The sequence below is a fragment of the Aplysia californica genome, unplaced genomic scaffold (genome assembly GCF_000002075.1).
Source record: "Aplysia californica isolate F4 #8 unplaced genomic scaffold, AplCal3.0 scaffold00264, whole genome shotgun sequence".
Lineage (NCBI taxonomy): Eukaryota > Metazoa > Mollusca > Gastropoda > Aplysiida > Aplysiidae > Aplysia > Aplysia californica.
This window is the reverse complement of record NW_004797534.1, coordinates 315,883-334,715: the sequence shown is the minus strand read 5'-3', so window position 1 is coordinate 334,715 and position 18,833 is coordinate 315,883. Positions and strand designations below refer to the sequence as shown.

The following is an 18,833-nucleotide window of genomic DNA, read 5'->3' as shown; positions in this document are numbered from 1 at the left end:
GCCACATTTCTGAATCCTTCAGCACAAGTGAAGTGAAGTGCATTCAATACAAAGACACTTCTCTACAAAAAAGTGATGCAGACATAAGTGTAGGATCAAGTGCTCACAGTATTGTCATGACCATGCAGAGAGAACCCAATTCTACAACTGGGTCAAGAAATAATACTTCAAGCCCTGTGACTATATAGTTTCCAAATTCCCTCTCAATTCTGAGGTTTTGCAGCATGCCCAAGTAGCTGATGTGAAGAAGAGAGACACCATAGGCTTCAGCTCCCTCAGATTTTACTTCAGCAAGTTTCCTGTTTTGCTTCCGACCATTGAGGGGGAAAGTTCAGATGATGCAACAGACTCACTGGAGAGTGAGTTCAACTACAGAGGACCAGAATAAAATGCCTTTAACATAGTGAATGAGGATGGCACACCCGAATTCAGTAAGTTGAGAAACATTATGCTGGGGATACTCTCAATTCCACACAGCAATGCTGAATGTGAGAGAATCTTCAGCCAAGTACGAAAGAACAAGACAGACTTCAGGGGCTCTTTCTCGAATGATATGCTTTCAGCTCTGCTTGTTCAGAAATCAAGAACCAATGTCAAATGCTATGAGGTGAGTTCTCTACCACCTTCCTGAAGTCAGCAAAGTCTGCTACATCTGCAGCAGTCAACAAGCAGTAGGCTCACAAGAAGGGGAAAAAGACAAAAACTGGCTTGGACATCCCCTTGAGTGTCTGTACTCTTCTCTTTGGGGGAAGTTTATTTCTACTTGATGGGATGTCAACAACTCAGCTGTCAACTTTATAAAGTAAGGTGAGTGCAAATAATATTTATATATTGTCATTGTAACATGTGTCTGTGGTGTGCTTATAATTTGAGTAGAAGTTGTCTTTTGGTATCTTTTTGAGGTAAGAACTGGTCTCTTTCGCAGACTGCGTGATGAAAATCTGTTTTTTAATTTTGAAAACTTGGCACCTATGCGTACAGATCGGAATAACGAGTAAATTTCCTCTTTGGAAAGTGGTGGCACAGAGTTCCCCATGTCGTATGGATACAATAGTAAAACACGACGTACAGATAGAGTTAAGTAAGCGTTTTTATGGCATTTGCGACACGATTAGGTCATATAAATGTCGAAGAGTAAAGGCGTTACCAAAGAGTAACAAACACGAAAAGAAAGGAAGAGAGATAAGGACAACAGATGTTCGTTAGGAAAGAAGGCGCAAATTACATTAGAGCACCCGTCACACCCACAATGAAATGTCTGGATGAGATGCTTATGATTCACAGAACACACATTATGCAGTATCACTACCAACTAAGAAAGGTTGTGAATTGTGAGAAACTGAAGAATTTTCTGTTCTACGCCAGAGTCTCAGCAGGACAAAGAGATGACGGGTATTGCACAGTTAGAACTTTTGAGGAGGCAGCGTGGAACAAAATGTGGAAATTGCCCTTGTACTTGTAGTGTAGCACACCTGACGTAATGCAATCACAAAGTACGGTTACTCAAAGTCCCTGCACAAACCCTTTCGAAAAATTTAAAACAGCCATGATAGCGTCTCTATCTCAAAACTCAATACATTTTTCTGCTTCCAGCTCAAACAAAACAAAATAATAAGCATTCTCAGGAGTCATTTATATGACCTAATCTCCTCTTTAAACCTTCAGCACCCCTCTATCTCTCTCTCAATTACCACAAATGTTCAAGTTGAAACACATACTTCTGCTATTATAAATGGGTCAGGGTTGGATGAGATACTGACGCACAATGTGGAATGATACTAACAGTTATTCATAGGGGAGGACGTTCACCACAATCTGCCTAAACTTCTCTACAGTCTATTTAGTCAACAGATATTATGTCTAGCCTAAGGAAGTAGTACTAGGTACCAGAAACTAAATTTTCAAAGTAGCTGCATGCCAAATTAATCTGTTCCATTTGAAAGGCCTATATCCACTGAGCATTTTGGTACCATTCTTTAATCTCTCAGTCAATTTTTAAGAAAATGGTAGTTTAAAATTTGATCAAATTTGAAGGTCAGTCACTGGCTGCAACCCCATGTTTGACAGTAGAGATAATAAAAGAGTACCAAGTGCATTAAACATCTCCACATTAACAGAGTACAATCACTATAACAAATATATGGAGCCTAATTAATAGTAATTTTTTTCAAGACTGTGAGAACATTGCAAATCAGTATTTTATCACCTCAAACACGATGATCTGTCATTATTTCGACAAAGACACAGAGTGTTGACCTGGCCGGCGCCGCACCGGCCCCCGCGGCGAGCCAGTTGGCTCTATACTTAGACCTGCATGTTTGCCGACAATCGTCTGAAATCCGACAATCGCGACGCGACCTGCGAGGCGGCCGATGCTATCGCTAGGCCCACCTGTATCAGTCAATGTGCGAAGTGCGAGGCCTGGCCGACTGCCAGCATCCCCTTTTTCTCCCGTCGGCTTTGTCGGCACTTTTGTTTTCGTGCCGACGGCCGACGTTGGCGTTTCCGACATAATTGTCGGAACCTGAGTAGAAATGCGAATACAAAAAAGGACGACGACCTAAATTATCTACTTTCAGTTTCGTGCTCGAGCGGCCATTTTGAATTTAGTTTTGTTGACAAATTCAATTGTTCAGATCGTGTGGATTCATTCCAGTCCGACTCACTTAGATTTATTTAATAGAATCTAGATCTAGATCTAGATTTATATACTCTAGATCATTATAGATCTCAATGGAGGATTCATATTCCAATTCTATTTTGTCAAACCCTATCATAGGCTGTGCTGTAATATTAATGTTGGTAAAAGGCATTTCATCAGGTGCGTGAATTATTTATTTATTTAGAATCTAGACCAAGTCTTAGTCTAGACTCAGCTGAGCCCCTCTGTTCGGAATCGGGTGCGGATTTCTAGTTCATGGCCTATTCCTAGATCCTATTCACTTGTTCTACAAGATCTAGATCTATTTAGTTTACTAGATCTATATGGAGGATTCATATTCCAATTCTAGAATCTATTGTGTTATTGTATCAAACCCTATTATTATAGATCTAGCAATATGTAGATGTAGGCCATTATGCTCCTTGTAAGCCTTGTTTGTTTTGGAGTGTGGTTATTTAATTTTAAAAATGTTTTTCATTTTGGACTTTTGCTGGCCTTTTCACATGAGGCTCGTTGCAGGTTCTTTTTTGGGGTAGGCCTAGGGGTAGGGGTAGGGGTAGGGTTAGGTCTTTTCTTTGTTGTGTTTGTTGGGGTGGTCGCTCGTTACTCGGAAGTCCTTCCTTAAGACACCCACAAAAGCTCTTTGGGGGGGGGGGTGCGCAAAATTTTCAGACAATCTGGTTGAGGCTCACATGCAGGTCTAATAGTGTACCCCGCGCGGGGGGTCACATGCTTTCCGAGTCTAACGGAAGGATCGATGCAAAAATAATTCCACACTAATTACTTTATTCTAATAGGAAATGAACTGATCTTTTACTTGCTACCTTTTTTGAGCTGGTATTTTACATATTTTGTGTAAAAAATGATCTTTGACAATTTTGAAAGTATTTTTAAAGGCTTTCTACTTAAACGCCAAAAATATACCAACCCCCCCCCCCCCAATCCTGAGAACTGGACTCTCATTTAATTCTTCAACAGTCGAGTCCCACCGTCCCACAAGCCTTTTGTGGGTATGTTTTCAAACACAGGGAAACAGCTATCAATTATTTATATTTTCTATAAATAAAAAAATAATGGCATTGCTTTCACAGCCAAGAGACACAGTTCCTCTGATGTCTTTCCTGACAAATGAAAAAAAAACAAACAGAAAAGGGATCCAAAACAGAACCAAAAAAAGATACAAAGTGTTTGCATTTGTAAGAGAGAAGGAGGCCCGTTATCCTTGGAAGGTGAGAAGCAAGGCTTTTCCTTGACATCCTTTCCAGCACTTTCTGTGCGTAGCCATCGTCATATTTGTCATCAAAGACAAGTGTTGGATGAGTTCTGACTTCTATCACAGTTTCAGAAAGTAAACAAGAATGTTCCTGTGATGTCGGTCTATCAGCTTTGCTCCATAGACATTGCAATTGCTCGTTGAAGAAGCTCCTCCTCAGACAGCTCTAGGGACGAAGAAAAAGAGAAATATATAAATACAAGATTTTTATAAAATCCTACAATATTTATCAGGTACGTCACAGTAGAAGTAGAAGTCCACAAATGCTGGAGTAATAAAGTGCTACATTATATAATAAATATTGTCTAACAAAATCTCAGTTCATACACATGATAGAAAAATTTGATCCAACCTTTCCATATTTTTCTCCTCATTTCAAAATTTCAACTTTTTTTTTTTTGCACAGTTATCTGTCTAGTCAGTAAATTACTGTAACATTTAAAAATGACAAACGCATTAACTATCCAGGAACCAAAGGTCTCATAAAAATTCTATTTAATTAAAGCATCACAGATACCAGATAACTACCACGAGCGGTGCTGCCAAGAACAAGTGATTATCTTGACTAAGAAAAGAACACAACACACCAGACTCAGACAACACATGTACAGATGTTTTAACTGATTCCATCCATGATTTTTTCAGGCTCTGGACAGAATTATTTTTCCCTGTTCAGTTTTAGACCTGTAGTGCATCTATTTAATGCATTACTGTGAAGCTTTAAGTTACTCTAATATGTATTGTCATATACCAAAACCGATTGGAATCAATAGAGGGATCTGCTTATATCAATAACAATGACCTACAAACTGTTTGTATTGTATTTTCCCTCAGACAAAAACGAAGGAGAAAAAAGAATTGTGCAACACCTCTTCGAAAATTTCGACTCACCGCATTTTCTCAGCTCTACAAGTCCTTATAATCCAGAGGAATCAACACAAAATTGTAGCGATATCACCCTAGCACACATTTATGCAAGAATTTCACAAATTTAGTTGAATATCTTTCTTTGAAGGGCTTTTTTTTATTATATCAGGCGCCGTGTTATTTACCCTTAGATCAAACCTATATAGCAACAACAAAACAACTATTTTTGCAAGAATTTCGCGGAGTTTCTATCCATATTGGCGCTCAGAGATTGAGGTCAGGCCTGTTTACAAGTTCTACTTCCTTTCGACAACTTAAAAAGTAGAAACTATGTTAAAAAGTGCACATTTTTTTCGGATTTCGCTCAGATTTCGTTGAGCCGCTCACAACGGTCGAATGGAGGCAGCGGAAAAACTCAGAGCCACTGTCAGCGGCTGAATGGACGGAATCAGTTAAACTAGTACAGTCACCAAAATACAGGTATGGAGAAGCATATCAAACTGAAACATGCAGTACAGGACACACAGAACCCTGAGACATGAACGTGACCAACCCCATTAACACTACAGGAGAAGCCATATGGCCCAACAGAGGAACTGAGCAGGACGGCCCAGTATATGATAGAAACCAGACTTTAAGTGTGGTGCAATCAAGAAGAAAAATACATTTTTGCTTGTTTTTACCTATTTTGGTCTATTGCTTGGCATGTTTCATTTCATCTACCATACCATCATTCTCAGAAATGGCTGATGCCTTCTGTTAACCACATATATACAATTGTAGACAGACAGAACACCATTAGGTGTAATCTGTTTGAATCTTTGAAAGAAAAGCAGTATTCCTCAATGTTTTCTCCTGTGACTAATGCCATATTTTCCCTGAGATCTTCAAATGTTTCTAGTGAAATCAATGAACAAGAAAATTCAGTCAGTTTCCTTCTGAATTTTCAACAGGTGGGATACATTTATTAACCCAACTCGGTAAACAAGGTAGAATTTCAACATCTATTTCAAAAGTGAAATAAAAACCACCTTCTCCACTTTGCTCTGTGCCTGCCGATGAGTTCTCAGATTTGTCTGTCGATTCACCCTCACTTGACCCTCTGACTGGTTCGACTCCCCCTGCTTGTTGTCTCTCCAGAAAAGCGAGCCGCTTCTGTCGTAGTTCCTCTGGCGAAGGCTGAACATCTCTACTGCATGAGGCAGGTTCACTGTCAGCTGACCCTGATGGTTTTGCCTTGTTAGCAGAGTTGGTTTGAGGTGAAGAAATGTTTGAGAAAGTAGGTACCATGTGATAACCTGAAAAATTACAAAAACTGCAGTTTTAAAAGCTGCTTTCATATGTGTCCTTTCCATCCCAAAGAGGAAGAAACTTTACACAGTACAAAAATAAAAGAACTGGACACTTTTAAATTATTGCCCTGAAACAAACACACTGTCACTATAGCTGTCCCCGTAGAATTATGCAAATTTAGATGGCCAAATTATGCCAAAAAAAGGCAAAATTATGCAAGTTACCATAACACCATTCGCGACATGTTTAGCTCTTTTTCAACATGAATTTTCCTGATTTTCATGTTTTATGTACAGAAAAATTGAAAACAGAACATATCAGTAGTTTGTTGTGTATTTAGAAAGAAAAAAACAGTAAGAAAAAAAACAACCAAAAAATATAATCTCTGTAACTTTCAGCTGTAGATCTAGATCTATAGAGAAAAGAAAAATGTAAAAAAAACCAAAAAGGACATCTGGACCTCTGATGCTGGCACATTACTACAAACCAGGGACACCTGTCAAACATGAAACATCAGCAGACATGAGAACAACAACTTTTGATGGATTGAAAAATTGAACATGCTCAAAAATCCCAACCCATAACCAAGATCTTCTAACAAGGGAAATAACCAACTTTTCACTTAAATGAGACTTATTACGGTGCTTACTTCCTTTTAGTCACATGGCAAGGCGTTAATTAATTGTTTTGTGAAAAAAAAAGGAAAAAAAAACGTGAAAAAAACGTGGGGGATCCAAAATTAGCAAATGCTGTAGAATTACGCGAAAAAAATGTGGCTGCACAATCGCGTAATCCAACGGGGACAGCTATAGGTACACAATGCTTTGAAAATGAATTATATCTGGTTGAACCTGGTAAAAGGTCGTCGGTTGAGTTTAGATCCGTTGGTGATTAAACTAGGGTCGGTTTACCTCTATGCATGTGAAAACTGGCACCAAGTCAAGATTCAAGACAAGAGTCCTTGAGACTGAAGAGCTCCCACTGGTCAAGATAGAGAACATCCACACCATCTTAGTTTTAGTAAGTGTCTTACAGCACTTGCAACACAATAAGGTCATATAATAATTGCTGAAGATTAGAGGTGTTACAAGACAGTAACAAACACAAAAAAGAAGGAGGGGAGATAAGGATGATAGGTGTTTTTTAGTTTTAGTAAGAGTTTTACTGCACTTGCAACACAATAAGGTCACATAAGTGCCGAAGAATAGATGTGTTACAGGAGAGTAATATACACAAAAAAGGAGGGGAGATAAGGACGATAGATGTTTCATAGGAAAGAAGGAGCAAACCACACCAGAGCACCCGCCAACCACCCACACACCATCTTACTCAACTGTGCTCTCAACTTCAGTGGGCTGGCCATGTTCACTATGTGGAAGACTGTCACCTCCCAAAGAGACTACTCAATAGTCAGCTGACTTCAGGATAACACTCACTCACCAGGAAAATGCTACAAAGATATGCTGACGGCAGCTCTTAAAAGCACCGTGACATTCCTCATACCAGGTGGCAGAAACAGCTCAAGACCACATTGTTAGGCACTCCCTTGTAAATTACGGGAGTTGTGGAATTTGAAGAGAGATGTATCATGTAAAAAAGAACAGAGACATCAACTGAGAAAAGATAGAGCTAGTGAGAGCTCCATCTCTCAGACAAGTCCAGACCCACACATTCCCTGTCCCCACTGCAACAGACATTCCCAGGCCAAGATCTGCCTGATCAGTCTTCTATCTACATACCCCACCTCCCTGGTGATGTGAAGTAATGGTCATCTTCGTCTGTGAAGAATGAACCATCATTAGTTAAACGCTTTCGGATATAATATATTCATGTATTCAAAACTTATCCTCGTGAGTGAAAATCTTTGTAAAGTGATTCTCAGCCTAACGAACTTCAACTTTGAAAAAAATTAAACATTTAGTCTGGATATTAAAAGGGGAACTTAATGATAATCTGTATGTCTTGATATGCATAACATAAACTATTGGGCCCACATCTTAAAATGATGAAGACTGAATTTCCTACTACTGGATACTCAATACACCAATCTTATTAACAGTACAGATATATTTTTGCTTCCCTATTTCTCAACTGAAAGACACATCACAGACATTGTCAGACCTCTGAGGAGAAAACGCATTACCTTCCAGACTCATCTGAAGAGCTTGTTGTAGAGCTGAGTCATCATGTTCTATCATCTCTTTACTGACTCGCAAAGCCTCCTTGAGAGCATCGTCTTCATCGTCCTCTGCTCCCTCAGCTCCATCAATGCCACCTTCTTTCTCTGTCAAAAGTCTCGGCTTCACTGTCTGCACAGCAGGCATAAGTCGGAGTAACTGGTCAGCTTCACATGAAGGCAGTGATCCCGTGATTATGAATATAGAGTAACCTGAGAACACATCAAACCAATGAAAAGTACCCAAAAAAAGACAAATCTCATATTAAAAAAAACTTTTCAAGTTTATCATTCATTAGAAACGGCTGACAACTGTCTTTTTTCAGTGGCTTTTATACTGGGAATGGGACAAAAACAAATGATATGCATAAAAATTTGAGCTACAAACAAGGACAAAACTTTAAATAAAGCAAGTGTATGACTGCAAGCTGAATCTCCAGATACAGCTGCACAAAGGCATAAATGCTAAAACGTACACAATCACAGATTGTGAAACAAAGAATGACACTGTGAATTGCATTTCATCTGATACATTTCAACATAGCACAAAAAAAGGGCTTATAGTCCAATCATTAGTATCTGAATAAAGACCTCTGATTGGTCACATTAAATGGCTCGATGCATCTGAAAGGTCATAAAAAAATATAGCTTGCAATATGCAATATAACGAGTTACAAACAATTGTTATTTACTTGGGACTAGAATAGTCATGGAACATTAAGTGAGATTGACATATCAGTTTGGGTAGCTAGCAGGACAAGCTACAGTCGAACTTGCTCTAATGGCCATCTGCCAAAGACAATCATCTACATCTGTACACTTGAACATTCCCTATTCACGTTATCACACAATGACTAGATTTTCACTTTCAGGAATCAAGTTTCTACATTTATCTACTTTTCAGTGCAAACATTGTATCAGACTGCTTACTCAACTTAAGAATAAGAAATTAAAAACTTAGTCTAGATTGCATTAACTGCAGCAAAGTCAGAAAAACACAACTGACATGTTCAAATCACAGGAGTTTCAAACCATAAACACTTCCACAGCACAAATTCACTACGATTATATTTTTACTCACGGAATGAAACAAAATGTCACTGGATTATACAAGAATAATCAGTACAAAAAACTTTTTAAAAACCCAACAGGACTGCTATTCACACACCTTCTTGTTGCAGTTGTGTGAGGAAAAGAGCGAGATAAGTACTTGAAATCAACTCTGGGCCGGACAGTAAACTGTTGAGGTTGAACCATTGTTCTCCCAGTTTGCGAACACAGAACCAATGTTGATGGTAGTTACAAATGAATGCTGTCATCTGCCTAGATTTTTTAAAATTAAAAAAGAAGAAAGTGTGGGGGATAAGGAGAAGGAGAAAAATATTTAAAAACTGATCATGGAATTTCACAGAGGATAATCAAAATTCACAAATCAATACAAGAAAATCAGACTTGTTTATTGAAAGGGGGAAAAAAGGTAACACAATAGATAAAAGAATGGGAAAAGAAGTCAAGGGTACAAAGGCATTCTACAACTACGATTATCTCCTATTTGCTCAAATGATGAGAAGAAAAAAATGTTTTCTCATTCATATGAACATCACAATAGTTTACTTGGAGATAAATAGAGAAAGTTTATTGGTAACAATTCTTATAATATAATGTAGGGAATGTATAGCATAAATTATTCAAGACTAGAACTGACTAACATTACATGTAGAAGAACACATGTGAAACAAAGAATAAATAAAAAGGTCTGTGAATTGTCAAAAATATATAGAACTTTCTATACAGTTTTGCCATGTAGAATTAAGGCACACAAATCTTATGCCTGTCTGAGCATGTAAGTAGTAACAATATGCTAAATATATTTGAGCCTTTATCTCATTGTTCTGCTCAACTGCCTCAGTAATTGCCACTTTGGTCTTGAGTCTAATATGCTTTCTTTCACATGAAAGGCCATATATTGAAATCTAGATGAGAAAGATGACATTCAGTAAGAGATTATTGTAAAACATGATTGTTTCGGTTAACCTTATCCGTACACCCTGGGGTCATTTTGTACCCCTGGGGTTGTATTCTTCACATTTTAGAATACAGGGAGATCCAAAAAAAACCCCCCAGCCTGTACAACTTGTTTTGTAGATATCTTCTTCCATACTGAAGTTTTGCATTTCAGATTTGAACATAATATATGGCGCATTTAAAAAACAACCCATTTTCTACCTTGTCCTTATTTTCCAGCATGAGGCACCAGTTCGCATTAGGCATACCACTAAAAGTTGCAACGATCGTGCTGTATTGCAAACTTCAGCCGTCAAATTTCGTTTGCCTGCTGGAGATTATGGTTAAGTTTAGCAAAGAGCAGAGAGCTTTTTGTATTGAACATTACCTCTCCACAAACTCACCATCCCTGACATTTTGTTAGTTCTGCGCACGGCATGGAAAGAATGTTTACGTGCCCTCAAGACCTTTGGGTGTCATGAGTACAGAAGTTCCATCAGTTTAGATCTATAGCGAATCAGAACCAGAACTAAAAATTTCTTTAAAAAGGATCACTTCAGATTGAACCCACACCATGCGCAGCCCTTATCACCAGGGTGCAGATTTCAGTAGTCGAGTCCCATGAGACGTCTATCCATAGACAATCTGTAGCTAAGACTCTCCTACACCTCAACAGTCTGCATTCTAATGGCAGGTCGTAACATACGACTGTACCAATTTTCATCTCTGCTAGGCCGAGATGACATGGATCAGAGAATAGCAATGTGTTCATGATTCCTCGATTGTCTTGAAAAGTGGGATCATTTCCTTGATGACATTTGGTTTAGTGCAAAGCCCATTTTCCACCCTGTGGGATACGATAGCCTAAAAAATGCTGTTTATTGGGCACCCCACTCCCTATTGTCTATAGAAGCCACTTAATTCTGAATAGGTATAGTGTATGTGGCTTTAAACACTCTTGGTTAAGCAGATCATTGTGTGTGGGCGCGATTAAAATTTCGAACGAAGCGTTAAAAATGTGTCGAGTTCAAAGGAAGGCATGTAGAGCACTGCTTCTACAAATTCCAGAATGAAATCGTTAATTTTTTAACGCTGTGAAAGAAATTAGGTATTGTTTAAACGTTACAGGGATGGAAATTAAATGTCAAAGAGAAAATAAAGAAAAAAGTCAATCAATCTTTTCACGACTTCCTTTACAAGATTTTAACAAAATTGGTGAACTTTGAGTTTATGGGTGCTTTTTTCTTTTAGTTTGAGCTATTTCCGTTTTCCAAATAAGTTTCTTTTTTGTGGATTTTATGTCAAACAAATTCCTTTTGATATTTGTTCCTATTTACAGCATGCTAGAATAATTTTTGTGCAAGATATTCAGAAAAAAAGTTGTACAGTTTTTTTTGGGATCACCCTGTACTTCTAGCGGGAAGATCTCTTTGAAACTTTCAGTATTTCTCAAAAATATCATTTTGACAGACTGCTATGCAAAGCGTATAGATCGGATTAACGAGTAAATTTCCTCTTTGGAAAATGGTGGCACAGAGTTCCCCAAGTCGTATGGATACGATAGTAAAACACAACGTATGGATAGGGTTAATTAAGTATTTTAGGGCGCTTGCAACTGCATAAGATCATATGAGCGTGCAGGACTCAACATCATGAGTTTGGTAGGAAGTTTGAATTTTGCGCTGCCCAAGCCTACTCTTATAGATTTTAGGACCACCAAGGGATCTTTAACTTGTTTACTGATAGCAGCCAAAATCTAGATTTGAGCTATAACAAAGACATGATACAATGTGTGTAGGCTGTACCAGGTAAGCCAACTTCACATCCCACCCATCCTTGCTGCCTTCATGACATTTATTTTGATACAGTGACAGAGAGCAAACTTAGGATACATAACGTTTAGTGGGCAGACAGTGAAATGAAATGAAGCATGGGTGTGAAAGATATCAGGGTGTGAGTGTGTGTGAGAGAGAGAGAGAGTGTGTGTGTATATAGGTGGATGCATGAGAAGAGTGGGAGTGTGGTATTATGGAAAAAAGAGGGAACGGATGTTGCACAATATTTTTCTTTTCACTGAACAGTAAGACAAATTAATGCACATCAAGGTAGAACATACGTTGGGTCTTCCCTTGCTTGAACAGCGACAGGGTTTTGACTATTATATAGCACCATGTCTAAAGACCACACAGAGAGAGCTTCACTGATGACTTGTACAGAGAAGAATCCACTATCGTCATAATTGTTTGACGGTTGCTGAAATGCAAGAAAATCAGCTAGTTAAGAAAAACTAAGAAAATAATTATAAATTATGATAGATTTAGGAACAGCCAAAAACACAAAGAATCACAAGCAAGAAAAAACATTATCTATCGGGGAATTATGTCATATCAAATTTGGTATTGACATGAACTCTTAGACCATCACTGCTCACTATCATAGGCCTATTTTAAGAGTTCTACAGTAAAGTTTTGCCCAAAGAAGACAGCATTCTATCTCACAGTCGTCAATCTTGCAAATGACAAATTATAATCTAATATAATAGGCTTACTTTGAATTCCAACACCCTGTAGTCTTTAATTCTACAGTAAACCAATTTTATTTTCTCTTTGTTCAAACAGCAGCATAAAGCATATATATCACTGAAAGACGAGTGCAACATATTTGCAAACATAATGAAAACTGAGAAAAAGGCTGATGAACAAAGTAAAACTATTTGTAAGCGCTTGCCTCAATAAATCTCTGATACTCATTGGTTGCAACACCGCCCTCTGCCATCCTGTCTCGTTCTCTCTCATCGAGTCTTGTCCCAATTTGGGCCAAATCCACAGCGCTGAAATACTGGTTCTGGAGGAGAGCGTTCAGGCAGTGCTGAGCACACAAAGATCCTTCTTGCTGAAATTTACAAAAGCAGGTTGAGTGGGAAGTACTAAGATTTAGTAATGGGTCCTCCTACCCAACCCAGCGCATCCCCGGGCGGTGGATAGGTGAAAGGCCTCCAAATATGGAGGTTAGCTGCTAAGCAGTTGCGAACCAAATGGGAGATGGTCGTGAAGAGTAGAGGGGAACTATGGTGGCACAGGTGCTTCAATAAATACCTCACACACTCGAAGAAGGGACCATCTTGGCGACGGGAGGCGCCATAAATCCTACCAAAGCCCCCACTGCCTTGTGGGTTGTCAGTGGATGACAAAGGCTAGAGGAGAAAACTGTACACAAACCGGCAGTAGGCATAGGGAAACCACTACTGTAATATCCCAAGAATAGTCATGGAAAAGTTCATTCATTTATCAGATAACAGCGTTAAGGGGTTTCATGATCCAGCTCTGAACTCCCCACTTGGTAGGGACTGCCACGGGCAGCAGGTGGCGCCCGATCGTCATCCAGCTACTAGTTGCAAAAATAAGCAACTTACCATAGCCACATGGAATGTGAGAACAATGTACCAAAAAGGCAAATTAGATAATATAGAGCAGGAAATGGATAGGATGAAGCTAAATATTTTAGGCCTTTCATAAATCAGTTGGGAGGGGGGAGGCTTGATTAAAAGAGGACCCAAAACAATTATACATTCAAGAGGAAAAACCCATGAAAGAGGAGTCGGAATTTTATTTGACGAAGCAACAGCAAAGAGCATAAAAGGTTTATGGGGAGTGTCAGATAGACTTTAGAGTCATCGTGGCTAAATTAGAGGGAAAACCTTTTGACATAGGTAGGTGTCATCCAAATATATGCACCAACATCAGAGAACAACAACGAGGAAATTGAGACTTTTTATGAAGACCTTGATAAGGCAATGAAACAGTTAAAATCACAAGATGTAAAGATAGTCATGGGAGACTTTAATGTCAAAGTAGGAAGTACACGTATAGAAGATATAGTTGGGCCATGGGGACTGGGTAAAGAGAATGAACGCGGGGAACGAATGGTAGAATGGTGCAGAGAAAATAATTTTATGATATCAAACACCGGGTATGAAAATCACCCAAGAAGACGATACACTTGGAAGAGTCCTGGCGATAGAAGTAGAAATCAAATAGACTTCATATTTATTCAGAAACATTTTAGAAACACAATTAAATCATCTAAATCACTGCCAGGAGCAGACTGTGATAGTGACCATGTACCAGTCATGTGTAAAATGCGGATGAGACTGAAAAAACTCCAAAAGTCAAAGTACCAACCTAAAGACAAATCAAGAACTGAAAGAATGTTTCTCCATAGATGTAAGAAATAAATTTCAAGCTTTGGAAAACATTACTAAATTGGAAGAACTATGGAGGAAAATGAAAGACTCAATAATGGAAGCTGTCGAAGAAAATATCCCCCCGAAAGCTAAAAAAGCTAATAAAAAATGGATGACCCAGGACATATTAAAACTAATGGAAGAGAGAAGAAAGGCCAAATCAAATGAGGAAAAGTACAACATCTTAAACAGGAAAATAAAGAAAAAATGCAACGAAGCAAAAGAAACATGGATAAATTTAATGATCAGTGTCAACAACTAGAGAAAAACCAAAACAAAGACAGCAAATACATGCATTCCAAAATCAAAGAAGTAAATAGGATAAAAGGATGCTCAAATACAGGAAGCATAAGATCAAAAGGAGGAGATACTTTACGATGTCTTAAACAGATGGTCAGAATACATAGAAGAACTTTTCAGAAAGCAGAAGTACAAGCTGCCATTAGGAAAATGAAACAAGGAAAAGCCACAGGGCCAGATAATATTCCAGTTGAGTGATTGTTGCGCTTGAAGAACTAGGCACTGAAATAACCACAAGGCTCCTAAATGCTATTTATGACAGCGGTGAGATCCCAGAAGATATGATGAAGTCAGTTTTTATCAACTTTACCTAAAACACCAGGTGCCACTGAGTGTGACATGCATAGAACAATTAGCCTTATGAGTCATGTTACAAAAATATTGCTAGAATAATAATGGGAAGATTGAGAAAAAGTGTAAGACTGGAGATTAAAATGCAATTCGGCTTTGTTCCTGACAAGGGAACCAGAAATGCTATTCACCTTAACAATGTTAATGGAAAGAGATGCACTGAAGCACAGAAAGATCTGTATTTATGCTTCATTCAAAGGCGTTCAATAAAGTTAGACATGATGAGCTATTTAAAATACTGGAAAAGCTAGACATAGAAGGAAAAGAATTATCAGAAATTTGTACGAATTAATGGAGAATACAGTGAATATAAGCAGATTAGGCGAGGAGTGTAGAATTCTGTGGGGTAGACCTAGGTTCTTCTAGATCTATGGTCTAGGTCTAGATCTAGGCAGACAGACATAAATCTTTCATCTAGTTTCGCGGCTAACCTAGATCTAAATGAAGATTGCGGATGTCGTTTCGATGAACGATTGTTTTTCCTCCGTTTTGGAATTGGAGGAATCACAATCCGAAGAAAAGAACAAGTTACAATGTCATAATTTCAATCGAGCAGCCTCTCTCTCTCTCTCTCCTCTGTGTATCGCTCGCCTTCTCTTTTTCTTTGTTTGTCTCTGTATTTCTTTGTCCCCACCTATTTCCCACTCTATCTTTCTCTCGTTCCCTCCTGCCAACTGGGGCATGTCATATACATTTTGCTAGCACCCCCCCCCCCCCCCCCCTCTCTCTCTCTCTCACACACACACACACACACACACAAAAGATTTCTACCGGGTCTGAGGTCTGAAACTTCCCGAAATCACAAAAGAGTTCCCTTACCGGGTCTGTATACTTCGTGACTTTGTCTGTATACACTTCGTAATTCTAATTGACGTTTTCACTTGAAGGCACTTGAATTTAGTGAGTAGGCCTAGATCTAGATCTAGATATTAGAGCTGCACCCCGGTAGCAAACCCGCTCCTGCTCGCAAGCCTCTAGTTCAAGTCACAAGCCTCAAATCACTAGGTCAAATCATCAAATCAAATTACCAGCATGATCAGTTGAGTCTAGCACAAACTGTAGCCACCTTGGTCTAGTCTAAACTTCAAGTCCACACCAACTAGCAATACGCAAAGCCACCCGTGTCAGACCCCCTCATCCTCCCCACCATGCTTGCAATCTGCGAAGCCACTTACATCAGAAAAAGAGAAAGGGGGAGAGTGAGGGATCCCGCTCACAGTGTCACTGCGCGGTGTAGCGCTGTAGTCTGCTCGATTAATCGAAGGCTTGTTAAGTAAAAGCAGTGGACAGCCGTCAAGTCTCAAATCCCGTCCGCAGCACACAAGTCCCATGGTATTGCTTTGTGCTAGTGATTGTTCACTGCCCGGCAAGTCTCTCTGCTCCCATTTTTAGCTTTGGCTCCCAGGACCAGTTCGAAAGCTGGCAAGTCACTCTGCTGACTTGCTGTAGCAGCAGCGAGCAGCAGGACCGCTCGCTGTGTGAACTCTGAACCGTGGAGGAAGGGAGAGGCTGTGCTTCTTTTGGTGCAAGACGTAGTGAGCTGAAGTTATTTTCAACTTCCCACCGTTGATCAGCTTAGCGGGTGGATAAGTGAGAGGGACCAGGATTGTAGTATCAGAGACCTAGGTTTTTGGTAGTAATAAGACATATATAATCTAGTAGACTTAGATTACCCTAGAATGGAAAACTCCAGGGGCCGTTGTGATTGGCTTTTGTATCGTATGTATGTAACCTATTTTGAAGATGTTTTACACGCACATTGACATAATACAGAACATTTAGGAGACGGGATAGGCCTACTTCAACCCAATGTCAGGGCCAACCTGGGCTGAGAGGGAACAACGCCCCAGCAGAAAGACGGAGGTTCTCAGTAAAAATTTCTCCCCATACAGGAATCGAACTGAGGTCTTTTGCGTGCGATGATGAAGCGCTTGGCTCGTGCACATTAAAAACAAGCAGGCCTTTGCATCGTAAGAATAGCCGATCCAGTATTAATTTTTAAGTGCATTGAATAGAGCTTTTTATTTTTTACAACCCGACTATGAAAAAACCCAACCATCTTGCACTTTGGGTGCAAGCCTCTCAACGCAAATAAGGGCCTAATCAGAGAATCTTCTGTAATGTGTACTGAGCCCACAGTCACGAAGGTTTGCGGCGTCAAGACACAGTACAGCAGGACAGTCCGCGAGTCACAACTCACCGGAAGTTACCCCGGTAGCAAGCGGGAGGAAAAGGACACAAGCCTGCTCGCAAGCCGTCCGCTGCTTTGCAAGCCTTCGATTAATCAAGCAGAATACAGCTCTACTAGATCTAGATAATATCTATATTCTAGAGTCTACATCAAGATCTAGAATCTAGACCTAAATCTAGAAGTAGAAGATCTTTGCTTGACTATTCTGCTACGACGAATCAATTTCGTAGTTTCCGTTTGTTAAAGAAAGTCCACGATCCACCATTTGTTTACGAAAGTGGCTATTCTCACCCGCCCGGAAGTTCTCGCAAGATCTACTCCTCCCCTCTTCTCTCTCTGTCTCTTTCTGAATACTGTCTATCGGTGTGGACGATCAAATTGACCAAAACAAAGTTAAAAAATGATGTTAAAACACAAAAGTAAATTAATTTGGTTGTCTACAGAGATGCTACGGCTATTTAACTTTTCGAATCGAGCCGAACTACGCGGGTCGCCATTTCGTTTTGTTCTCTCTCTCTCTCTCTCTCCACTGCCCACAGACAAAATTGTACGCTTTTAGTAGGCTACAAGTACAGTTGTAATGGAACGTTTGTTCACAGCACAGAATTCTACAATTTTTCTGTTATCACAGTGTAGAATTCTGTGGTTTAGGGTGAACGCAAAATTTGTTGGCCTAGATCTAGGCTATAACGGTGAACGCGCACCAGGTGAGAATAGCCAAAAGACTCGCCTGCACTATTCTCACCCCGGGTGAGAACAGAGGACTTAGAGGTGGCCTTTGTTTACATCCAGAGAATAAATCCAGAAGTCTTGATCACCAAATACTATTTGAAATAGATATCTAGGCTACACTAAGAGCAGGGATGCAACCTAACTGCAAAACATCAAATTAGGATCTGAACCCCCCCCCCCCAATATTTTTATTAGGCTTCCCCTGAAACCCCCCTACTCTCTTGTCTTGACTACTTTAACGAACGAAACTACAAAATCGCCCAATTTCCATTCTGCTTAGCCTGTAAAAGGAACGAAACCAAAGAGACGACAACTACTTTACCTTTTCGTGAAAAATAGACTCCATGTTATTTTTCTGATATCAGTATTCCTCACAGATTTAAATGGAACAGAAATGGGGAAAATAGATCAAGAGCCAAGAGTCGTTTTGTCCAATCTTCTGAAATTCAGACTGTTTGTCACTGTTTGATGTTTTGAGTCATCATAACGTAACTCTTTTCTCAAAGAGCTCAATTCCATCATCTTCTCATTTCAAAATCCTCCTAAGTGAACTGGGAACCTCTGATAACGAAACAAATTTAATTCCCGGCAGCCACGATTTTTCAAGTGACAGGGCTATCTCATGTGCGTATAAATTTGTCATCACATAACTTCAAAATACCAAAAGAGGCCACAGGCGCAAAATATGTATGTTATAGCAGCTTTCCACCCCCCCCCCCTTTTCTCAATTTTTACCATTCG

General features: G+C 39.4%; 1 protein-coding gene across 1 annotated transcript; it reads right to left on the bottom strand.

Moving 5' to 3' along the window:
- Positions 1-3,777: 3,777 nt before the first annotated feature.
- Positions 3,778-18,585, bottom strand: LOC101856351 (ataxin-3). Its single transcript, XM_005100895.3, has 7 exons — positions 18,415-18,585; positions 13,003-13,167; positions 12,392-12,528; positions 9,440-9,594; positions 8,239-8,484; positions 5,834-6,100; positions 3,778-4,101 (listed from the first exon to the last, which is right to left on the bottom strand). The coding sequence occupies exons 1-7, from the start codon at positions 18,436-18,438 to the stop codon at positions 4,043-4,045; spliced, it is 1,053 nt and encodes a 350-aa protein (XP_005100952.1). The 5' UTR covers positions 18,439-18,585; the 3' UTR covers positions 3,778-4,042.
- Positions 18,586-18,833: the final 248 nt, after the last annotated feature.

Coding starts and splice junctions, on each gene's coding strand:
- LOC101856351 (XM_005100895.3), bottom strand. CDS start 18,438: ATGGAGTCTATTTTTCACGAAAAG. Junction 8,485..9,439: donor CACACAACTGCAACAAGAAG/GTGTGTGAATAG, acceptor ATGTGTTCTCAG/GTTACTCTATATTCATAATC. Junction 4,102..5,833: donor CACAGAGCAAAGTGGAGAAG/GTGGTTTTTATT, acceptor CTTCGTCCCTAG/AGCTGTCTGAGGAGGAGCTT.